Source organism: Zalophus californianus, chromosome 3 (assembly GCF_009762305.2).
Source record: "Zalophus californianus isolate mZalCal1 chromosome 3, mZalCal1.pri.v2, whole genome shotgun sequence".
Classification (NCBI taxonomy): Eukaryota; Metazoa; Chordata; class Mammalia; order Carnivora; family Otariidae; genus Zalophus; species Zalophus californianus.
The window spans coordinates 192,260,489-192,281,368 of NC_045597.1; the positions used below are offsets into that span (position 1 = coordinate 192,260,489).

The 20,880-nt window shown below is 61.1% G+C and overlaps 1 protein-coding gene across 1 annotated transcript; it reads left to right on the plus strand.

The window, feature by feature from the left end:
- Window positions 1–3,850: 3,850 nt before the first annotated feature.
- KLHL30 (kelch like family member 30) lies at window positions 3,851–15,967 on the plus strand. The gene is given in 9 exon segments (XM_027590541.2): window positions 3,851–3,933; window positions 5,838–6,680; window positions 7,975–8,110; window positions 9,979–10,065; window positions 10,584–10,739; window positions 11,776–11,964; window positions 12,582–12,652; window positions 12,654–12,728; window positions 14,205–15,967. Coding segments are annotated over 8 exon segments (1,740 nt in total). The 5' UTR covers window positions 3,851–3,933; window positions 5,838–5,906; the 3' UTR covers window positions 14,457–15,967.
- The last annotated feature ends 4,913 nt before the right edge of the window (window positions 15,968–20,880 follow it).

Here is a 20,880-nt window from a genome sequence, read left to right on the forward strand (position 1 = left end):
CCCGTCCCCATAGCGCATCCTGTGTGCCCTTCCTGCATTGTACGGCAGAATATGGCAGAAGAGACGGCTCTCTCTTCCAAGTAGGTAGTAAAGGCTCTCATCTTCGCCGCTCCCTTAGCTCTGGGGAAAGTCCGGGGCCATGCTGGAAGCAGCCCTTGTAAGAGAGGCCCGTGTGGGGAGAAGTGAGACCTCCCACCCCAGTCTGGCCGTCAGATGATGGCCAGACCCTTTGGTGCCAACTAAGGACAGATCCTGAGGCAGAACCCCTGCTAAAGTGCTCCCAGAGCCAGGAAACTGCGTGAGATCACAAGTGTTTGTTGTTTTAAGACACTAGATTTCGGGGGCACCCGGGTGGCTCAGTCAGTTAAGCGTCTGCCTTTGGCTCAGGTCATGATCCCAGGGTCCTGGGATCGAGCCCTACGCCAGGCTCCCCGCTCAGCAGTGAGTCTGCTTCTCCCTCTGCCTCTGTGATCTCTCTAGCTCTCACTCTCTCTCTCAAATAAATAAATAAAATCTTAGAAGACACTAGATTTGGGGGTCATTCGTCGTGCAGCAACAGATAACTAATACAGCGAACAAGATTAAAGTGGAAGAGTCATTTTAGATATGAAGACTCATAATTGTAGAGCAGTAGTCCATCAAACCAGGTGGTTCTGACCCCAAAATACCTTTCGCTCAAATCAACAGACCAGAACAGAGAAAGCTGAGATACTTCACACAGAAAACATTGCCCTAAGACAAAGACGCCACAGCAAATCCACGGGGGAAAGAAGGAATGGTCAATAGTAGTCCCCAGAGTGTTGGTAAACTATCTGAGGGTGGGGGAGCAGGACGTTAGGGCAGCCCCTGCCCCCCCAAAATCCCAGATGGAATAAGAGATGCTGGAAGCAGGCAAAGCTCTAAGACCCCCAAGGAGGGGCTGGGCAGGTCAGGGGCGCCAGATGGCCTGGCCACCTGCAGGTGCCCTCCTGCTGGAGGAAGCGCCCCAGTGGCCATGCCAGCCTGCCCTCCGGAAGGTGCATCAAGCTGTAGAGATGAGCACACACTCTAACTTGGGGACTTCACCCTCTGACTCTGAATCACAGAGATGGCACCGTATCATTTCTCATAGTCCAAAATGACACGACCCAAATGTCCATTAATAGGAGTGACTGGATGTCCCTTCGAATTCTTAAAGTGTGATACGTTCACAGTATGATGAAATCGAAGATCATATTTTCAAAGACCGATGGCAACAGAAACGCTGGGGTTGTAATATAAAACGATACAATAGGATGCGCAAACACCCCCGCCGCCATCCGCACGTTGACGTGGGGAAGACCGGAGGGGAGAGTCCCGTGGGTTCACGGGGATTGTCTTCTGCTGGTCGGATTGCTCTGCTTCATATTTTCCTGTGTTTTCCAAATGCTCCACAAATGAACATGTGTTATTTTTATCATCATGAGAAGAAACAAGCAGCATATTTTTAAAGACTGCACCACTCCGTAGCAATCTGTTGGTAAAGATCTGTTTCCAGCGCCTGGTATCTAGTTTCCCAAACTGACTAGTCATGTGAGGCACTAGGTCGGCTCCGTTAGGCCTCCAGGGGAGGCAGCTCCGGGTGACAGGGGCCTGCCATCAGAACACCCTGTCCTCTTTCCTCCAGAGCCTCGGCTTGGTACACATTAACCCTTTGTGTTCTGGCTACAAGCACAGGAGCAGGAATGACGCCTCTGTTCCCCCTCTAGTGGCTTCCCCAGGGTGGTCCTGGATAAGTGAGAGCTGGAGACGTCCATGAGCATCCCCCTTCCCTCTGCGACCACATGAGGCTGATGCTGAAGGCTAGCAGGGAGATCCTGGGACTATCTGAAGCAGGGGCTGGGCTGGGCTGAGCTGGGCTGAACTGAGCTGGGCTGAACTGGGCTGAGCTGGGCTGGGCTGAACTGGGCAGGCTGGGCTGGGTGGAGCTGAACTGGACTGAACTGGGCTGAGCTGGGCAGGTTGGACTGAACTGAGCTGGGCTGGGCAGGGCTGGTATGGGTCGTCTGGGGTGGGTGGGGCTGGGCAGGGCTAGGCTGGACTGGGCAGGCTGGACTGGACTCAACTGAGCTGGGCTGGGCTGGAGTGGGCTGAACTGGGCTGGGCTGGGCTGGGCTGGGCTAGAGTGGGCTGAACTGAGCTGGGCTGAACTGGGCTGAACTGAGCTGGGGGCTGGGCTGGGCTGAACTGAGCTGAACTGGGCTGAACTGAGCTGGGCTGGGCTGGGCTGGAGTGGGCTGAACTGGGCTGAACTGGGCTAAACTGGGCTGAGCTGGGCTGGGCTGGGCTGGCCTGGGCTGAACTGGGCAGACTGGGAAGGGATGAGCTGGGCTCTGACCGAGCTGGGCAGGGCTGAGGAGGGCAGCATGGAATCAGGAAGCACGAGTGAGCAGAGTTTGGAAGCACCTTGTAAACTCGTCATCAGTCAGTCGTGGACGCCATCTGTGTAAGGACAGTTCTTTTTCTTTTTCTAAGATTTTATTTATTTGACAGAGAGAGAGAGAGACAGCGAGAGAGGGAACACAAGCAGGGGGAGTGGGGGAGGGAGAAGCAGGCTTCCCGCGGAGCAGGGAGCCCGATGCGGGGCTCGATCCCAGGACCCCGGCATCACGACCTGAGCCGAAGGCAGACGCTTAACGACTGAGCCACCCAGGTGCCCCTGTAAGGACTGAGTTCTAACCAGACCGCACACACCGTGAGAGCAGAATTGTGGCTCCGAGCTCACAGCCATCCTGTAGGGAGCAGGACCAGCGGCTATGATGGCCAGACAGGGGTCACCTGTCCAGGACCTAAGCTGTCATGATATCCCGATACCCTTGAGAAATCACCTCACTTTGCCAGGAGTGGGGGCTGTCGCCCCGGGAGCCTCCCCGCACTGGAACCGCATCAGGCCAGTCTCTTGGGGGAGGGGCATCCGGAGGCCTTCATCAGACTCGGCCCTCCCCGGCCCTCCAGACTGGGGAATGGTGGCATTAGCAAGGCCCACGCGGGTGACGGAAGGAGGGGCGACAGGTGGAGGCCCTCACCTGGGCTCCCCAGGCTGCAGGCGCACACGCACGTCCTCGGCTGGGAAGCTTTGCTCTGACCGTTGGCAGAAGAGATGTCCAGAGACCCCCCCCCCCCCCCCCCCCCGCTCTGGGGCCCGGGTCCAGCTGTGAGGGCTTCCCCTGTGACCACTGTGAACCCAGAGCTGCGGGGGAGGCTGCAGGCCGCCACTGCTGTATTTTTAGATGACCCTATTTCTTTGCTACCTCTGGCTCTCACGACGAGTGAGGACGCCAGGGCTGCCCCAGGGCCGAAGCCACGCTGTGACCGGGAGCCTCGGGATCCAGTGTCCCTGTCGCCAGCCCGGCGAAGCACTCAGGGATGCCTCCTTACCTCTCTGGGCACCGCTCTAACCACCAAAGGCTTCCCAACCACCACCGCGGACCCCAAGTTTTGAAAGCCTTTGCTCACCAATCTGCATTTCCTTTTGATAGTCACTTTCCCCGGTTGACAGATGAACAAAAGGCCACTTGGGTACCTGTCAATGACCATCAGAGAAGCGAGTGCCCGTCAGGCCCTACTGACACCCAGGCCCTGAGATGGGTCTTCCACACCCCCACTGAGTCTCCAGCCCAGGCTCCGCTGTCCCCCCTGGAATGCTTCCTGCTGTCCGTTCCGGTCCCTGGGCTCCATGAGACCTCAGCCTTCCTGATGTGGCCCGTGTGGGCTTTCAGAGCAGACAGCCTGGGAGGAGCATCACCCCCTCCCTCCCCCACTCCCTCCCAGTGCAGACAGTGCTAAAAATACCCTTCTGTCCTCCCCACGTGGTGCCCAGCCCAGCCCAGCCCAGCAGGCCCTCCGTGCCCCTCGCTGGCTGGGAAGCCCTATTCTCCGGCCTGAGTTCTCCAAGGTCCCGGGACCGACTGAGAGGTAGGGTCCCAGGAGCTCTGGAGTATGGGCATCGGGGAACGGGAGGTGGGATTTGGGGCAGGGAGCTGCAGGGGAGGTCAGGTTATGGTAGGATAACCTGCGGGGCATTGAGATCACACCGCTGGGTGTTTGGACACAGAGCCCCCAGCCCCAGTCAAGCTGGGCCCCCTTGGGTGTGGTGAGGGCTCAGCCGGCACACTGCCCTTGGTGTCCTGGCTGGAGAGGCGGGCAACAGGGAGGCCGGACCACACCCTCCAGCCGCAGCCGGGACCCCAGTGTCCAGTGCCCGGCCACTGCTGGCTTCAGGCCCTTTGTGTCCTGCCCACTGGAGCCTTCCTCACTGCTGGCCTGGACAGGCACCAGGCTGAGGCTCTGAGAGTCTCCGGAAGCCCCCACCCCGTTGGTTCTGGGACCTGAGGGTGGCAGGTGTCAGCAGACACAGCTGAGGCCCCATGAGAAGGTGGGTGGGCACCCTGTCCACCGGCCCCCGGGGCTGGAGGGCCTGGCTACGGGGAACCCAGGGTGGACAGGAATGTGAGGCCTGGGGGCAGTGGCCTTGGGCTCATCTTTTGTCCTCACTCGGCCAGAGGGCCTCCCGGGGAGGGGGTCGGGCAGGAGGGATGCTGGCCAGGGCCCCTGACCTGTCCTGTCCTGGCGGGGCTCCCTGGGTACTGCCCTGCTCTGTAGGGGCGCCGGTGGGGCGGGGCGGGGCGGGAAAGGGGTGGGGGTGCTGCCTAAGCTCCCGCTTCCGGCGCCACAGCTCAGCAGGGCCCTCCCTGCCCCTTGGCACCCACAGTTCACGGTTCTCTTTTCAGGGCTTTGTTATTTTGATCCACTTATTTCACCAAGGGTTTGGTCCCCGTGGCCCGAGGGCCCTTTTCCTTCCCTTTGACGGCTCTGGAGGGCGCCCCCCGGTGGACAGACCATGTCCCCGGGGTGCAGCTTTTTTTAGCGGTCGGCGGTAGGTAGGTTGGGTGAAATTTGGGGCAGCTTTCTTGGGGTAAAATGTCAGGAGTACATAAATGAATATGCACATAATTAAATAAGCCAGAGGTGGATTTGCTGAATCCAATGACATGAACACTGATTCGAAATCGCTGTCCAGAGATTTCCCCTTAGTCGTATTTGTCTTTAGCAACTTACACCCAGGGACCTGTAACCTGGGGGTTCGGCGCAGGGGCCCCAAGCCTGGCTCCCCCACGTCCTAGCTGTGTGATGTTGGACAGGTGACGTGCTTGTGGTTCCCCCCTTCACGAGGACTCTGACAGCACCCACCTCACAGGGTTGTCGTGCAGCCCACGTGAGGAGGGCCCCCGGCACCCTCGAGACACGGCCTGGCCCGTGGGGAGCACTGTGACCACAGAGCCCCTTTCCCCGCCAGCCTCTGGGTCTGCAGTTGAGAAAATTGGGACCAAGGTCACCCAGCAAGGTTATGGCAGCCCGAGGCTCCATGTAACTGTGGGCAGTTACATGGATCAGTGGGGCAGGAAAGCTTCCAAAGGCCCTCATCATCCTCCCCAACAAGGTCAGATCCAGGAGCAGAGGAATCCATTTGGAGGTGGGGGGCCACAGAGATCCCCAGGCTCCAGAAGGTCTGCTCTGTGCAGCCCAGAGCTGTGGAGGGGGCCAGGTGTGGTTTTCGTGCCGGCTTCGCTCTGCCCCAATTACCTGGCCAGGGGTAGGTCTCCAGCCCCCTCCGAGCCTCAGCCTTCTCACTGTAAGACGGGACTAACACTGAGCCCACGGCACAGGGCGCCGGGGCTGGGCGAGGCCCTTGGCATGGCTATGATGCTCCGCCAGGGCTGGTGTAAGGTGGAAAGGACTGATGGCCGGACGGAAGGATGGGCGACTCGGGTGGAGGAGCCGTGCCCCGCCCGGCGGACCCTGCCCCCTTCTCTCCCCAGGATCCCGGCCGGCCGGCATCTCTCTGCGGAGCGGGCGGGCTGTGGGGCCCCACGCCGGCGCTGGCGGCCATGGTGCGGCACGTGGACGACCTGGATTTCTGCCTGCCCTCGCACGCCCAGGACATGCTGGACGGCCTGCGGCGGCTGCGCTCGCAGCCCAAGCTGGCCGACGTCACGCTGCTGGTGGGGGGCCGGGAGCTGCCCTGCCACCGTGGCCTCCTGGCGCTCAGCAGCCCCTACTTCCATGCCATGTTTGCGGGCGACTTTGCGGAGAGTTTCTCAGCACGCGTGGAGCTGCGGGACGTGGAGCCCGCCGTGGTGGGGCAGCTGGTGGACTTCGTGTACACGGGCCGGCTGACCGTCACGCAGGGCAACGTGGAGGCGCTGACCCGCACGGCCGCCCGCCTGCACTTCCCCGCCGTGCAGAAGGTCTGCGGCCGCTACCTGCAGCAGCAGCTGGACGCCACCAACTGCCTGGGCATCTGTGAGTTTGGGGAGCAGCAGGGGCTGTTGGGCGTGGCTGCCAAGGCCTGGGCCTTCCTGCGGGAGAACTTCGAGGCGGTGGCCCAGGAGGACGAGTTCCTGCAGCTGCCCCAGGACCGGCTGGCCACCTGTCTGGCTGGTGAGCTGCTGCAGGTGCAGCCGGAGCAGAGCCGGCTGGAGGCCCTGCTGCGCTGGGTGCGCCATGACCCGCCGGCCCGGGCCGTCCACCTCCCCGAGCTGCTTGGCCTGGTGCGCCTGGACGCCGTGCCCAGACCCTGTGTGCAGCGGCTGCTGGCCACCGAGCCACTGATCCAGGAGTCAGAGGCGTGCCGGGTGGCCCTGTCGCAGGGCCGCGATGAGGTGAGCAAGGGGCGAGGAGGGGAGCCCGGGAGACCCCGACCTGCACGGGGATGGAGAGTAGAGTGTGCCTATCCCCGATGCCCTGGGCCTTACAGCTCTACCTGTCTTGGGCTGATTACCTGTGAGGGCATCATGATTCATCCCCGGTGCCCCTGTGTGTCCCACACCCTGGATGAGAGGGGAAGGGCAACCCAGAAGTGACTGTCCGAGTCCGGTCAGAGCGCACAGCTCAGTGTGGACAAACCTGGAAACAGACCGAAGGCAGCGTGAGAAAGGCCAAAGCTGGGCTGGGGGCATCCTGGGCAAGGTGGCCAGTCGGGGGGGGGGGGGTCTCCGGAGGAGGCAGCCTCTTAGCTGGACCTTAGAAGAGGGCTAGGAGCTCGGCAGGAGGGAATACGGTCCAGGAAGGTGGCACAGCTTGTGCACAGGCCAAGAGTGCTGCAGGCCACCTGCCCCTCAGGAACCTGCTCGAGCGTTCACGGGGTGCGCGATGAGCATGGCAGGCAGGGCAGCTCCAGACCCGATGTGACAGACACAGACCCGATGAATCTGTCCGTGGCTGGGCAGCCTGCTCCAGGCCCTGCCTGGAGGAGCCCTCAGGTGCCAGGCCTGGGGACTCAGCTCAGGCCAGGGTCAGGGTGTGAGGTGGCAAAAGCGCTACCCCGTGCTGTTGTCCGGCACTGCCAGGCACAGTGGGCCGGCCCGGTGCCGGCCCTGTCCCGCCAGGCGGTCACCTTGGAATTGCTGCTGTGGGAGGTGCAGGCCTCCTGCGGGAGGGGCCAGAGACGCAGGGGAGCCCCGGGGGCCTGGGAGCTCGGAGCAATGGCCACTTGCCAACCAGAGTGGAACGCTCCCGGCGTTTCCCGCCCAGCCGGGGCCATCCGAGTTCGGCACGCCGCATGCTGGCCCAGGGGAGGGTACTGGGGACAGAGTTGGGGTTGGTTCCAAAGATGGGTACGGGGGGACGCCTCTGGAAGGCACGTGGGGACTGCTGGGAGGGAACAGCGCTCAGGTTTGGGGCATACATGCACCTGCTGCCCCATCTCTTCCCGTCCTGAGCGTTTGCCGCCATGCCTGGCCCCACACAACCACGGCGCGCGCGTGCTCACACAGACACATGTGCACACACGTGCGTGCACACACACATGCTCACAGCACCCCATGCGTGCGCACACAGCTGCTCCACCAAAGCCCCGCCCCCGAGAATGCCCCCGAGGCCTGCCGCTGCCCGCCCTTCGCCTTGCACGGGGAATACCGGGGCCTGCCCGGCTAACGCAGCCTTCCTGCCCCACAGGCACTGCTCGCCCTCCCGCAGAAGCTGGAGGAGGTGCTGGTGGTGGTGGGCGGGCGGGCCCTGGAGGAGGAGGAGGAGGGCGCCGAGGAGCCCGCCCCGCACCCCAGGAACTTCGCCTTCTACAACAGCAAGGCCAGTGAGTAGCCCGCACGCCGTCCCTGCGGCCCGCGAGCCCCTCGTGTTGCCGTGCAGCTGGAGGGAGTGAGGTGCTCACAGGGAGGGGGGCTGCAGGAGACCCTAGAGGCCAGCGCAGGGGGAGGGGAGGCTGCCAGCCGGGGCACGGTGGCCCCTCACCCTCCAGCCACAGCCCCCAGCTTTGACCTTTTTGGGCCCTGGAGCCCAGGGTAAAGGGTTCTGCTGCCCAAAACGCCCTGCGTGCCCAACGGAACCTTGGCCCCAAGGAGAGAACGGGGAGCTGGGGTGCAGTGGCCTGGACGGTAGGAGCACAGGGTCTAGGTCAGCTCAAACAGGGTTCTAATTCCAGCCTTTGAGCCGCTCACTTCACCGCCCCAAACCTGTTCCTCGTCTGTGGACGGGGCTCCTCACATAGCTGGGATGCGGACCCGACGGGCATGGACGGGGCCTCTCCTGCCTGGGGCCCCATCACAGGGTCTCCCGGGAAAGGGGGAGGGATGGGAGGGCAGCAGGGTCTCTGGAGGGGCCACGTTGGCCCTGGGAAGCTCTTCTGAAAGCTCTGAGGAGTGTTGGCAGGTGTCCCGGGCCCACTGGGCCAGTCACCAGCCACCCCCATGGCGTCAGCGGCTGGCGGGCTCCGGGAAGCGTGAGGCCGGCTGTCCCAGGTCGGGGGCTGACGAGGGGATTTGGGGGCTGACGTCAGGAGATGAGCTCTGCTGGCTGCACCCGGGAACAGCTGTCCCTCCACCCCCAAGGGGAGGACAGCAGGGGCATGCTGGCAGGCAAAGGCCTGGTGACCGCCGGGCCGTCCCCACCCTGGGGTGACACAGACATGAGTCAGGGGGACACGCAGTCCCTGCCCAGAGGGCAGGTGCCCAGCAAGGCCGGAGTTCTGCATGGCCTAAAGATGGTCGCAAATGGTACACAGAATCTTCCCAGGGGGACCTCCCCGAGGCCTGGGTCTTCCTCACGGCCTTCCATGAGCACCCAAAATGTGTCTGTTGGCTCGGACACTCCCACATAGATTCTCGTTTTTATTTTTTCAAACATTTTCTCATCTCTTGTCTCAGTTTACGCTCGGGTAGCTCCTTGAATGTGGCCCAAGCTGGGTGCATGACTCTGTCCCTCGCCGTAGTGACAATAATCCTCAGGTTCGCTGATGGAGTAGTGGCCCCGTGACAGATGTGGGTCATCTGTACCCCTCCCCCTGCACCTCCCAGTGAGGTGGGAGCTACCCCCCTCGACGGAGGACGAAACTGAGGTCATGGGTCACCAGGGCCACATGGTGGTACGTGACAGTGGGGGTCTGGACTCGCCCTGGGTGCTGCAGGGCCCGTGTCATGCCCTGTGTGACCCCTGCATGCCCATGGCTGCACGCAGCACAGAGGGTGCTCAGGGCGAAGAAATGAATGATGGATGAGGAACTAGTGAATGAACGATGTTCGTGTTCTAACCCACTAGGGACCAGAGGTCAGGCCCTTTAACCCATTACCCTATCTGAGAGATGGGACCCAACCCAGGAGCCAAAAGATCCCTTTGGGTCAGTGAGGTCACCTCCGGCCCCCAGAGCCCAGGCCACCTCCCCGCACACCCTGGGCGCAGTCCTGTGTCCGGTCTGCATGCCGGGCTCCGGGGGGCGGCGTGGGGAGGTGGGGACCGCTGGCAGCCAGACCCGGCAGGGGCACGTGGAGCAGCCGGGGTGTCACCCCACCCCCCAACTGTGGCCAGCCGAGTCCGGCCCCTTGCTCCTCTGCAGTGAGGGAACACCCTGCACCCGCGTGGGAAGAGGCGCTGAGGGGCAAGGGGAGGCCCCAGCAGCGAGCTCAGCCACCCTGACCCTCTGCCTCTCTCTCTCTCTCTCTCGGCCAGAGAGGTGGATGGCGCTCCCGGACTTCCCCGACTACCACAAGTGGGGCTTCTCCCTGGCCGTGCTGAACAACACTGTCTATGTCACAGGTGGGTTCCCGGCAGCGCCGTCCGGGGAGCTGATCACCGTGACGCCACCGAGAATCAGCTGTCCCCTCCGGCTCAGGCAGGACTCTTCCAGACATTTCTGTGATGTGAAAACAAGGACATTTAAAATCCACGGGTCCACACTTGGGCGCAGGGAACCATTCTGTGTTCTGCCATGGAAAGCCGGGGTGGACTCGCTAGGCTCCCTCAGCCAGGGCCTGCCCCATAGGAGCTGTGTGACGGGCAGGCGGGGTCACCCTGCTCTTTTGTATCTGAGAACTTGGGGGCCCGTATACAGTTTGGTTGGGGAAACCATCACCACTGACGAAGATCTGAAACCACGGATCTTGTCCTCCTTGTTTACGGGGCAGGGAGGGACCCGTGCCGTCTATGGTCCCACCCCCCAGCCCAGTGTCTGGCACCATGGGGGCCTGGCATGGGGAGAAGGAGGCAGGACCCCCAGTACCCAGCCCCCACTAGCCTGGAGACCCCAGCCTGAGGGGACAGAACCTCTCCTACAGGTGGCTCCCGGGGCACCAAGACAGACACCTGGTCAACCACCCAGGCCTGGTGCTTCCCTCTGAAGGAGGCCACCTGGAAGCCAGTGGCACCCATGCTGAAGGCCCGCACCAACCACGCCAGCACCGCGCTCAACGGGGAGATCTATGCCATCGGCGGTAAGGCCTCTCTGTCCCCCTGCCCCGGGGCAGCCTCCTGCTCATTGCAGCCCCCTCACCACCTCTGGGAGCCTCTCAATCCCGCAACAATGGCTCCCGACCCCCATGCCCTCACCAGGGACCAGAGAGCACCGCCCCCGGCCTCAGGGACCGCAGAGGCATGCTCCCCCATTCCTGCCCTCAGGAGCTCGCCGTCTGGATAAACTAGCCCCCCACCAGGGCGCCTGGCCAGGCTGTGCCACCTGCTCTCTGGATGTCCTGGCGTGAGGCTCAGGCATGAGTCTCCATAGCCAGCTCCCGCAAGGACTCTGAAAACAGAGCAATGACGGGGCGGGCTGGGGCCTTGAGCTGCCCGCAGAGCCGAACGCTCCCGTCCCCAGAACCGTGGGCTCAGCCCTCCGCTCAGGGTCACCCCCTCTATGGAGTCCCTGGGGTGAGGAGACCCACAGTGGTTCCCCCTTTGCTGTCACCTTTGCTCCCACCCTGCCCCCAGCCGGAGCAGAGAGGCCCACCTTATCCCCTTGACACCCCAGAGCTGTGGCAAGCATCACCCCAGGGACACTTACGGTCAGATAAATATTGAAAAACAGAATGACTGTGGCTGAGCAAGAGTTTCCCAAGGCCCCTGTGGGTGACAGACTGGCCGTGAGGCCACTGCTGGGTGCCCCACCTGCCCTGGGCAGCCCCTTTTGCCCCCATGGCTGCCAAGCCCGGGCTGAGAGCAGAGAGCACACACAAGGTCCTGAGCCCAAGGCCGGTGGGGGCACCTAGGCGTGGCCCTGGGGCCCCTGTCGTGCAGTCTGGACTCGAGTGTTCCTGGGCCCAGCTGCCCACACCCATGCCCCTGGTGTGGCCCCGGGCCGGTGGCCTTGCCTCAGTTCCCTCGCTGTGGAAGGGGTAAGTCACGAGCCTCGTGGGCCTCCCTTCCCTTGCCCTTCCCCGCCCCTCCTAGGGTGCTCGCTGCCGCCCCTGCCTGTGCAGGGCCCCTCCCTTGCCCCGGCCCCTGGCGGCCCTGACGCGCACCCCCGCCCGACAGGCACCACTCTGGACGCGGTGGAGGTGGAGAGCTATGACCCCTACACGGACGCCTGGACCCCCGGCAGCCCCGCCCTCAAGTACGTCAGCAACTTCTCGGCGGCCAGCTGCGGGGGCCGGCTGTACCTGGTGGGGTCCCGCGCCTGCAAGTACAACCCTCTGGCTCTGCAGAGCTACAACCCTATCACAGGTGGGGGCACGGCCGCCACGCCCCCCCGACGTGGGGCTGGGTGCCCGGGGACGTGGGCGGGTAGCCTCAGCGAGCGGACGATGGGGGCCCGGGGGATGGGGGGGCAGGGAGCGGGCCGCCACAGGCCTCTCACAAATGGCCACAGCGCCATCAGAGGTGGACGAGGCGGTGGAGGAAGGCAGGGGCCCAGGGGGCAGGGAACCAGGGCTGGTGGCGGGGTGCCTGGGGCAGGGGACGGGGAGCCCACCTCCGGGTCCCGAAGCTGCCTGGCTGCGACGTCTGCCTGGAACCGGCCCCACGGGCCAGGAGCAGGGGCCCAGGCCTGCAAGTCCTGGTGGACGCCAGCTTTGGCTCCGGACTCCGTGCCAGGGCTGGGGCTCCAGGGGGGCTCTCCCCGGCTCGCTGACCTTCCTGCCCTGTCTCTCCCCCCTCTCCCCTTCTCATCCTCTGGATGGTGATGATCACAGAACCCATTTCGCAGGGTGGGTGTGAGGGTCCCATGGGAGACCGGCAGAACCCAGGGTCAGGTGGGGACCCCAGTCCCCCGACCCGGCCGACGGGCGGGAAAGAGGCAGAGGCCCCCTGGTGAGGGTGGGCCTGGTGCGCTGTCCCCACAGACGCATGGCACGTGATCACCTCGCCCTTCCTCCCCAAGTACCTGTCCTCGCCACGCTGTGCCGCGCTGCGGGGGGGCCCTCTACCTGGTCGGCGACAACACCAAGAAGGTCTACGTGTACGACCCCGGGGCCAACCTGTGGCAGAAGGTGGGTCTCGGCCTCGCCTCCCAGGGCGACACCCCACAACCGGGACCCCTGACACCGCAGAGAGCCGGCCTGGGCATAGTGGGGCCTGGGGATGTCACCACAGTGAAGGGACTGATGAGGCCCAGAGCCCGGGCGGAGCCCCGGCGAGGACGGGAGAGCCAAGGACCGGGGGCTCCTGGTCACCGTGGTGCTCTGCGCCGGCACGGGGTGGTCTGTTCTCCTCCGGGAGCAAAACCAGGCTCAGCCCAGAGTGTTGCAGGGACAGCCTGGTGTTGGCCAGGCCCCGGAGAGCGTCTCCCAGCCGTGGGGTTGGCTGAGCAGGGAAAGGAACCCCTTGGCTGTGGGGAGGGTGGGAGCAACCAGCTCCCTGGTGCCCCATTTCCCTCCTCACTATCACTTCTGCCGCTGAGAGCAGCGCTGGGCGTCTCAAGCCTTAGTCTTTCTCTGTGCTTCTTCGGGAGAAAGAGGAAGAATGGTGCCCAGTGCCCACAACTGTGGCCTCAGCACTAGCCCGACACCCCGGGCCCGCCCCACCTGCCCTAAGAGTCTCAGTTCCTGGAGGCCAGAGGAGGTGGACTGTTCCCTGCCCTCAGCCTGGCCCTGGCCAGCTGGCCCACAGCGGGGCCTCTGCCATCCTGCCGCCTGCAGCTGTCCCCTGGCATCAGCGCCCAGCTGACTGGAGGCTCCCATTACCGTGGCAGGACAGGTGCAGGGTGGGCCCTGCCAGGCCGGCTCTTTCTTTCTGGGCCCTCCCAGCTGGGCCACAGCCAGGCCTCGGCAGGGCCCACGCCGCTGCTCTGGGAGGCATCCCAGCCATGAGGGGCTCCACTTTGCCCTCTCCAGGCCTGAGGGGAGGGGGGCTGGCTGCCCATGACTGCCTTCATGTGCAGGCCATAGACAGGCCTCCTCCTTCCCATGCACGCTGGGCTCTTCCAGAAGGATCCACATCTCTCTCTGGCCTCTGGCTCTCACCTCACAGCCCCAGCCCAGGCCATGGGCCAAGGCAGGAGGTACGGGGGCAAAGTGAGGCTCCCCATGGCACGAACGGCCCCTCGTGTGTGTGTGTGTGTGTGTGTGTGTGTGTGTGTGTGTGTGTGTGTGTGTTCGTCAGAGCTGAGGCCACGTCTGTCCCCTCCAAGAGAGCAACCATGAATCAGAGGCCCGGCCCAGAACTTGCCCCGGGAGGCATCTCCAGGCCCAGGCTTCCATGCCCCCCAGCCCGTCTGACACCTTGACTTCACATATGACTGAACTGGGCCTGGGAGAACAAGGGGCCTGGAAACGTGGTCCTGGGAGATGTGGGCCAGAGGGGAGAGCACTGGGGTCTCCCCAGTAAAGGGACACAGTCTGAAGGGTCCTGGGGGGGAGCCACGGGGAGCCTGGGTGAGGTCCAAGGAACAGGACAGGGCGCTGGCTGTCCTCTCTGCGTGTCCCCCCGCCCCCGCCCACGGGGCCCTGACCGCTGCGTGCCCACAGGTGCAGCCTCTGCACAGCCTGCACGAGAATGGCGCGCTGGTGCCGCTGGGCGACACGCTGTATGTGACCGGCGGCCGCTGGCAGGGCATGGACGGCGACTACCACGTGGAGATGGAGGCCTACGACCGTGGGCGTGACACCTGGACCCGCCACGGCTCCCTGCCCCGCCTCTGGCTCTACCACGGGGCCTCTACGGTCTTTCTAGACGTGTCCAAGTGGACCCAGCCCTTCAGCCCGGCCCAGGAGCCCTGAGCAGCTCCTCGTCACACGGGGGCAGGGCCCGGCTGTGCCCCGACCCCGAGGGATGGCCCCCCTTGGGGTTGTGCTTGTTTGTTCACTAGGTGCTGGGCTTGGGCCACCAGGGACATCAGACGACACAGCCTGGGTCCCCACAGCCACCTCACTAACTGCATGGAGCCGCAGTGAGGGCTTGGACTCCGGCCACCCGCACGGAGGGGAGAAGCCACTCTCCTGCCCACGGCGGGTCTAAGGCCTCAGACACAGCAGCCAAGGGGCCCTGGGGGTCGCACTGAGACAGCACCCCGAATGGTGGCCGCCCCCAGCTAGGTGTCCTACCCGTGGCTTCCGAAGGTGTTGCACAAGGGAGGAGTGGCCCAGGAAGCTGCATCAGAGAGCAAAGGTCCTGGGGTACGTGGGCACCAGGCCTCTGCAAGCCTGCTGCTGCCTGGCCCTCAGCTGTGTGACCGCAGCCGGCAGCTGCCTCTCTCTGGGCCTCAGGCTCCATGTCCATTATGCACTGGGAAGGAAGGAGGCAGGGCGTGGGGTCAAGAGAGAGGGTCCGCTGTCTGTGTGGGGGTTGAGGGGCGAGAGGGTGAACAAAGCCTTCCCAGGGAGGTGAGCAGAAGGCATGCTCTCTGGCCAGGATCTCGCCTGTTTCTTAGGGTGGTTTTCTCCAATGCAAGAATGAAAATCCCCAGCAGTGGGCCCATGAGGGGAGAGGGTGCGGTCCTGCAGGGATTTCTGGGGATGCCTCTTGGGCGCGTTGGTGCCTCGCTCCCAGGTGGCCTCCTAAGCAAGGGTAGCGCCCAATGGGCTCCCCTACCAGCACGCAGTGTGACTCATGGTGTCTCGGGGCTGCCCCCACACCCCCTGAGTCTGACTGGGGTCCCATGGAGAACTGGTACAACACCCCCCCACTCCTTCTCACTGGTCCTTAACAAGGTATCCCACTGAAGGACTCTTACTGGTGCTAAGTGGCCCTCCCCCTTTGTTGCGAACTTCATTGCGGCACACGGGGCTACAAGTTGGGGGTCCTAGGTCCAGCCTGGCTCCAGCCCTGGCACTGACCGTCTGGGGCCTCAGGAGCTCCCGCCTCCCTCTGGACTGAGTTTCCTCTCCTTGAAGGCTCTTCTTTGAAACCCCCTGGGGACCAGAGAGTCCTCTGGCATCCCTGGGCTCTGAGGAAGGAATCCCTAGGTCCCCTGACGTCCACCTTGCTCCCAGACCTGAAGCCTCATGCCCGTTTCCTGTGGGATGATTGCATTTGCCCCCCGGGGCTTAGACAGAGCAGGGCCTCCTGGGCATCTGCTTCCAAAGGAGCAAGAGCTCCAGATCTGAGGCCACCTAGTCAGCTGGTGGAGTGGATGAACATGAAGATGACGGTTTCTGGGATCCCTGAACCTTTCCCTATGAAAAATCCTCTGCAATGTTTTCTAAACAGTTACTGAAGGTACTCAGCCAAACATTGTTTCAAAACAAAGACTCAACATGTTGAATGGACTTCTTTTATCACGAGCGGGTTGGAAGGGTGGTATTCTCGAATAAGGCCTGCTTCTGCTCCTGCACACCTCACGGCAATGGCGGGGGGGGGGGGGCAGCGTCTGGGGGTGGGAGAAGCACAGCCCACTCCAGGGCCTGGTCCTCAACCTTTAGGTGCCAAACTGCCCCTCATTTGATCCGCTGAGCCGCCCCTATTCAGGGGCACCTAGATCAGGCCAATTGTGTCCTTCAGGGTCCTGGGAGGAAACAGAAGAACCCTGAAATTGAGTAACAGAGGGCAGTCTAACAAAGGGCTACTTCCAAGGTGTGGGCAGGTAGAGGGAATTCAGCGAGGGCTGAAGAGGCTCCCAGTGGGGAACCTAGCAACAGTGGGGAGCTGTTGCCAGCTTTCTGCCCCTCTGCATGGGAAGGAGCAGATGCAGCCTCCAGACAGAGAGCAGGAGGGAGAGGGTGCCAAGGACCTGGGGCCTTTGCTAAAGGAACACAGCCTGGGCCACTATCGCCTGTGGCCCAGTGGGGATGAAGTGGCAGAATAGACGCCCCAACCTCACTCTCTTTCCTGCCCCCTAGTCTCCTGCTGGTGTCTCCCACTGGCCAGACCCAAACAGAATCCGAGGGAGAACGGCCATTGGCAGAGAGCAGGTGGAGAAGAGTGGGCAGGGCACCAGGATGGACAAATGGAAGACTTCTACCACACTAACTGGACACTCAGTGGATTCTCATGGAAGACAGACACCCATGGACATTCGCACAAGGAATGTCTGTGGAGGGACCCAAGCCATCCTCTTCCCTTATCAAAGGCCCCTGGTTTGGGGGCTAGTATGGGTTTCTAGAAAGGAGAATGGATAACCTTGGAGCACGTGCAAAAGTCCACCGAACTCTCAGGCCCACAGGGGTGAGACCACCTGCCCAGCCCCAAAGAGCTCATGTCTGCCATGGGGGTGCATGTTGTCTTTCTCACAATGTTGGGTAAACTGAGACCCCCCCAGCAGAACTCAGACTTTGGTGGCCAGAGAGTGCCGTACAGTGCCCTCGGGAGCCAGGCCCAATGCAGCCAAGTCAGGCTCAGCTCCCTGTGGTTCCCCGATGCACCAGGGTCCCGGATGCTTCAAGCCAGTTAGTTCCAAAGGACATGGGTTTTCCTGTACGCCCCCAGACAAGACCCTTTGATTACTGAGCATCTTCCTTGTACTAGGAAGGGACAGTGATTGCTGGAATCAAGCAGTTGACAGTCCCATGTGAATATCTGTAATAAACGAACTGATAAAAAGACAGTTCACTGTCGTCAATTCAGACCACGGTTCCAGTTGGCTGGTTGACCAGTTGGCCCAGGGGAAAGTAGGAGTTTCAACCAGGAATCTGTCTGTGACTTAAGAAGGGGTGGTTACAGCCACATGCAAGGTAAGGATGTCCACTCCTCCAGGGCTGTGTCATTCATCTTTGATCCCCAGGGCCTCCCAGCCCGCAGTATGGCTACTGTTGTTGCCTGTGCATCTGATTCTGCTGGGCCCCTGGAGCAGGCGCACAGGAGGGTGGCCAGCCATGACGCTGATTAACTGAAGAGGGAAGCGGGCTTCAGAGAGAACCTTCATGGAGGACGCCATTTCCTATTTGGAATAAGCACCCCGGGAGCCAGCGGGGTTTCCTCAACGCTGATAGTCAGTCCAAGGGCTTTTCAGGCCAGGGACTGGGGGCCATTGAGATCACAATCACATTTAAGAATATAATTCTTCTCCGGGCGCCTGGGTGGCTCAGGCGGTTAAGCGACTGCCTTCGGCTCAGGTCATGATCCTGGAGTCCCGGTCCCGGGATCGAGTCCCACATTGGGCTCCCTGCTCAGCAGGGAGTCTGCTTCTCCCTCTGACCCTCCCCCCTCTCGTGTTCTCTCTCTCAAATAAATAAATAAAATCTTAAAAATATATATATAATTCTTCTCAAGATGGCAAGACAGAACTACCCTCTTACATTAAAACTGAAGGCGAGCTAGACGGATTTTTTTAAGTGAATTAATTGAAAACATGGAAACAATGAGCAGACAGTAAGCCAAGAGACGCTCTGGGCAGAAGTGAGAAAGGACCCTTCCCCTGTGGGGGCTGAGGTTGCCCACAGACCTGTCCAGGATGCGCATGGCTTAGTCCCAGCACTCACCCCTGTGCCTGGCACGCAGCAGGAACGGAGTAACTCTTCACTTCATGGGCTACTGACCCCAAGTTGCAAAGGCCGGACGAGTGACCTTGGGCCAGTCCCAAGATCTCAGGCTCAGTTTCTCCATCTATGCAATGGGGATAATCACACAATTTGAAAATTAGATGATGTCATGTGTTTGGAAGGTTCCAGTAAGCTGCAAAGTTGCCTGCCTGGACATTGAGAGGCCACACAACAAGTTGACTTCAGGCTCCCACTGTTTTCAGGGGCAAAGGGAGCTTTTATTCCCATGACTTCATCGGCAAAGGTCCTTCCTTTGGAGGAAAAGAGAAGAGTGGGAACAGCTTGAGTACAGCAGGCTGAAGGGAAGCCAGGGCCGAGGCCGTGACATGAGGGCCCAAGAATGAGGATTAAGTTTCAGCCGAGCATGAGGGTGCATGGGGGAGGCCACCTCGGGCTCCGTCTGGGCTCCTTTCTGTGGCCACTCGTTCCATACTTCCATCCTGGGATCCGTGACCTCAGCCCAGATGCTGCCCTCGCTCCGACCCCAGGGGCTGCTGCTGCAGGGGGACAAGCTGTCTGGAATCACCAGAACCTGGTTTCTGCTGGTCCTTGACCTGTGTGATCCTTGCCTAAACCCCACCCTCCTCTGGGTGGATTTCATTTTTGAAATGGGACCCCAAAACATGGAGGGAGCCCCACCTAAAGGTCCTGGCCCTCTGTGCACTCCAGCCCCAGAGCCAGGCTGCATCATCACCTCGGGACAGTGTGATGGGAGCCTGTACCAGCACCAGAACAGATTTGATTTGGGTCCTCTGGCAGGGCCCATGACATCACTAGGACTGTTCACTGTTTGGGAAAATAACTGTTTTTCACATGGCAACAGCTCCTGTCCTCAAAGCTGGCCTTATGCAGGCTGGGGCCCCCCACTGTGAGGTGGAAATGAAGTCACATGAACATCTTAAGGATCACATGCCCCAAATTGCATCCTTCCATTCCCAGAAGGCCCCAGTATTGCCACAGGTGACAGAGCCCGAGCTTCACCTTTCCACAGTGTAGGTTGGGCCAAATGGCCTCGGGCCCTGAGAGCAGTATGCATCACATTCCTGCAGAGAGAATCCAGGCCAGGCCCCCAGAAGTGGGGCACCCAAGCAGCCTGGCCTCTATGCTGAGGGTCTTGGCTTTGCCTGCTCACACCTCACTTATGAGTGGGATCCCAGACAGGCTCAGGGGCAACAGCCATTATGCCCACTCTATAGACCAGCAAACTGAGTCTCAGAGAGATGAATGCCTAAAGGGTGCCTCCTCCAAAGCCAAATATGACTTTTGCTCCAGATGGCCAAGCAAGAACCAGGTTTGCTGAGCAGGCGCACTGCCGGGTTGGTCTATCTCGTGCTCCAATCATGCTCTGCCTGGAGCCTCTGTCTTCATATCCGTCTGAAGGCAGCCCTCCATGACATGGTGCTGATGGCTTAGGCCAGGGACCTTTACAACTTAGGCAGCCTAGAAGGCAAGCAAGCCTCACCCACGGCCCTGCACAGTGCCCACCGTGACCTCAGCTCACCCTAGAAGAGGCCCCAGAGGCAGGTGTGCATTGATCCCAGCTCTCAGGCAAGAATCTCTGGAACAAACTGGCTACCATCAGCAGCGAGGCAGAGTCAGGGTCTGCAAGTGGCCCGCAAGACAAGCCTCTTCCCTCCCACCATGCAGGGCTGCCCCCATGGCATTCCACTCACCACCCAAGGTTGGAATGCTCTGTGGGTGAGCCCACTGGGTTCAAGAGTGGCCAGCCACACGTGTTACCCTCGACCTCCCTCCCAGCCAGACACCCATGGGAAATCCGAAGCCTGTGGGTACTGGCTTGCTTTAGGGGAAGGACAGGGCCACATTTTCATCGAGAACCTTCAAGCTCATCATGTAGCTCATATTTCCCAACATCCAGAATAGGAAGGACCATAATGGCCAAGAGGTGTGATTGTGAAGATGGGACCATGCCCAGTGGGCAAGAAGGCCTGGCCCTGGCCCCGAGCGCTGGCTGGGTGTCCCTACATAAGCTACCCGCCTCGCGGGGCTAGTCCGTGTGGTCTCCGTGTGGTCGGTGAAAAGCGGAGGAGGGGCTGGGTGTGGACGTGTGTTTTCAGAAACATGAAATGACTGTTTGCAAGCTGCATCTCCCGGGGCCAGGAGCCTCTCTCTACCAGCAGATTGGTAGAGAGAACACGCCCCACACTTGGCGTCCTATGGGCCCAGATAAAGTCTTCCTGAATAAATGAAACTGAACAAAATTGTAATAGTTAACACTGAGGCCCATGTCCCAGCACAAACATGTCATTGCGAAGTTCTACACACCCAGCTTCCTAACAGACTTTCCTCGGGGGACCAGAAACTGGAACCCACCCAAGAAATCCTTAATTCTCTGAAGCCATTACAACAACCTCAACTGATTTGATTCCTTATTAGCGACAAAACGGTTGAATGTTTGCAGATGGAAGAAGTTCATATATTTTGTTGAGTGCATATTACATAAGCCAGTGTTTACCAAATGTCTTCTTGGGGATCTGCAGTTTCTATAGGAATTTCAAATTTTTCATTCTACTGATAATTTCAAAAAACTTTTTTTTTTCAAGATACAGACAGAACTTCTCTGTTGCAGTCTTAATTTGCCTCCGAAAGATACCCCACAGAATAAGTCTGTGGGACACACTGACCCCTGGGGGGACAGACTCTCAGGGTAGGCAGGGTATTTAGTTTGTTTAAACACCCTCCCCTCCAAAAAACCCCAACTCTATTA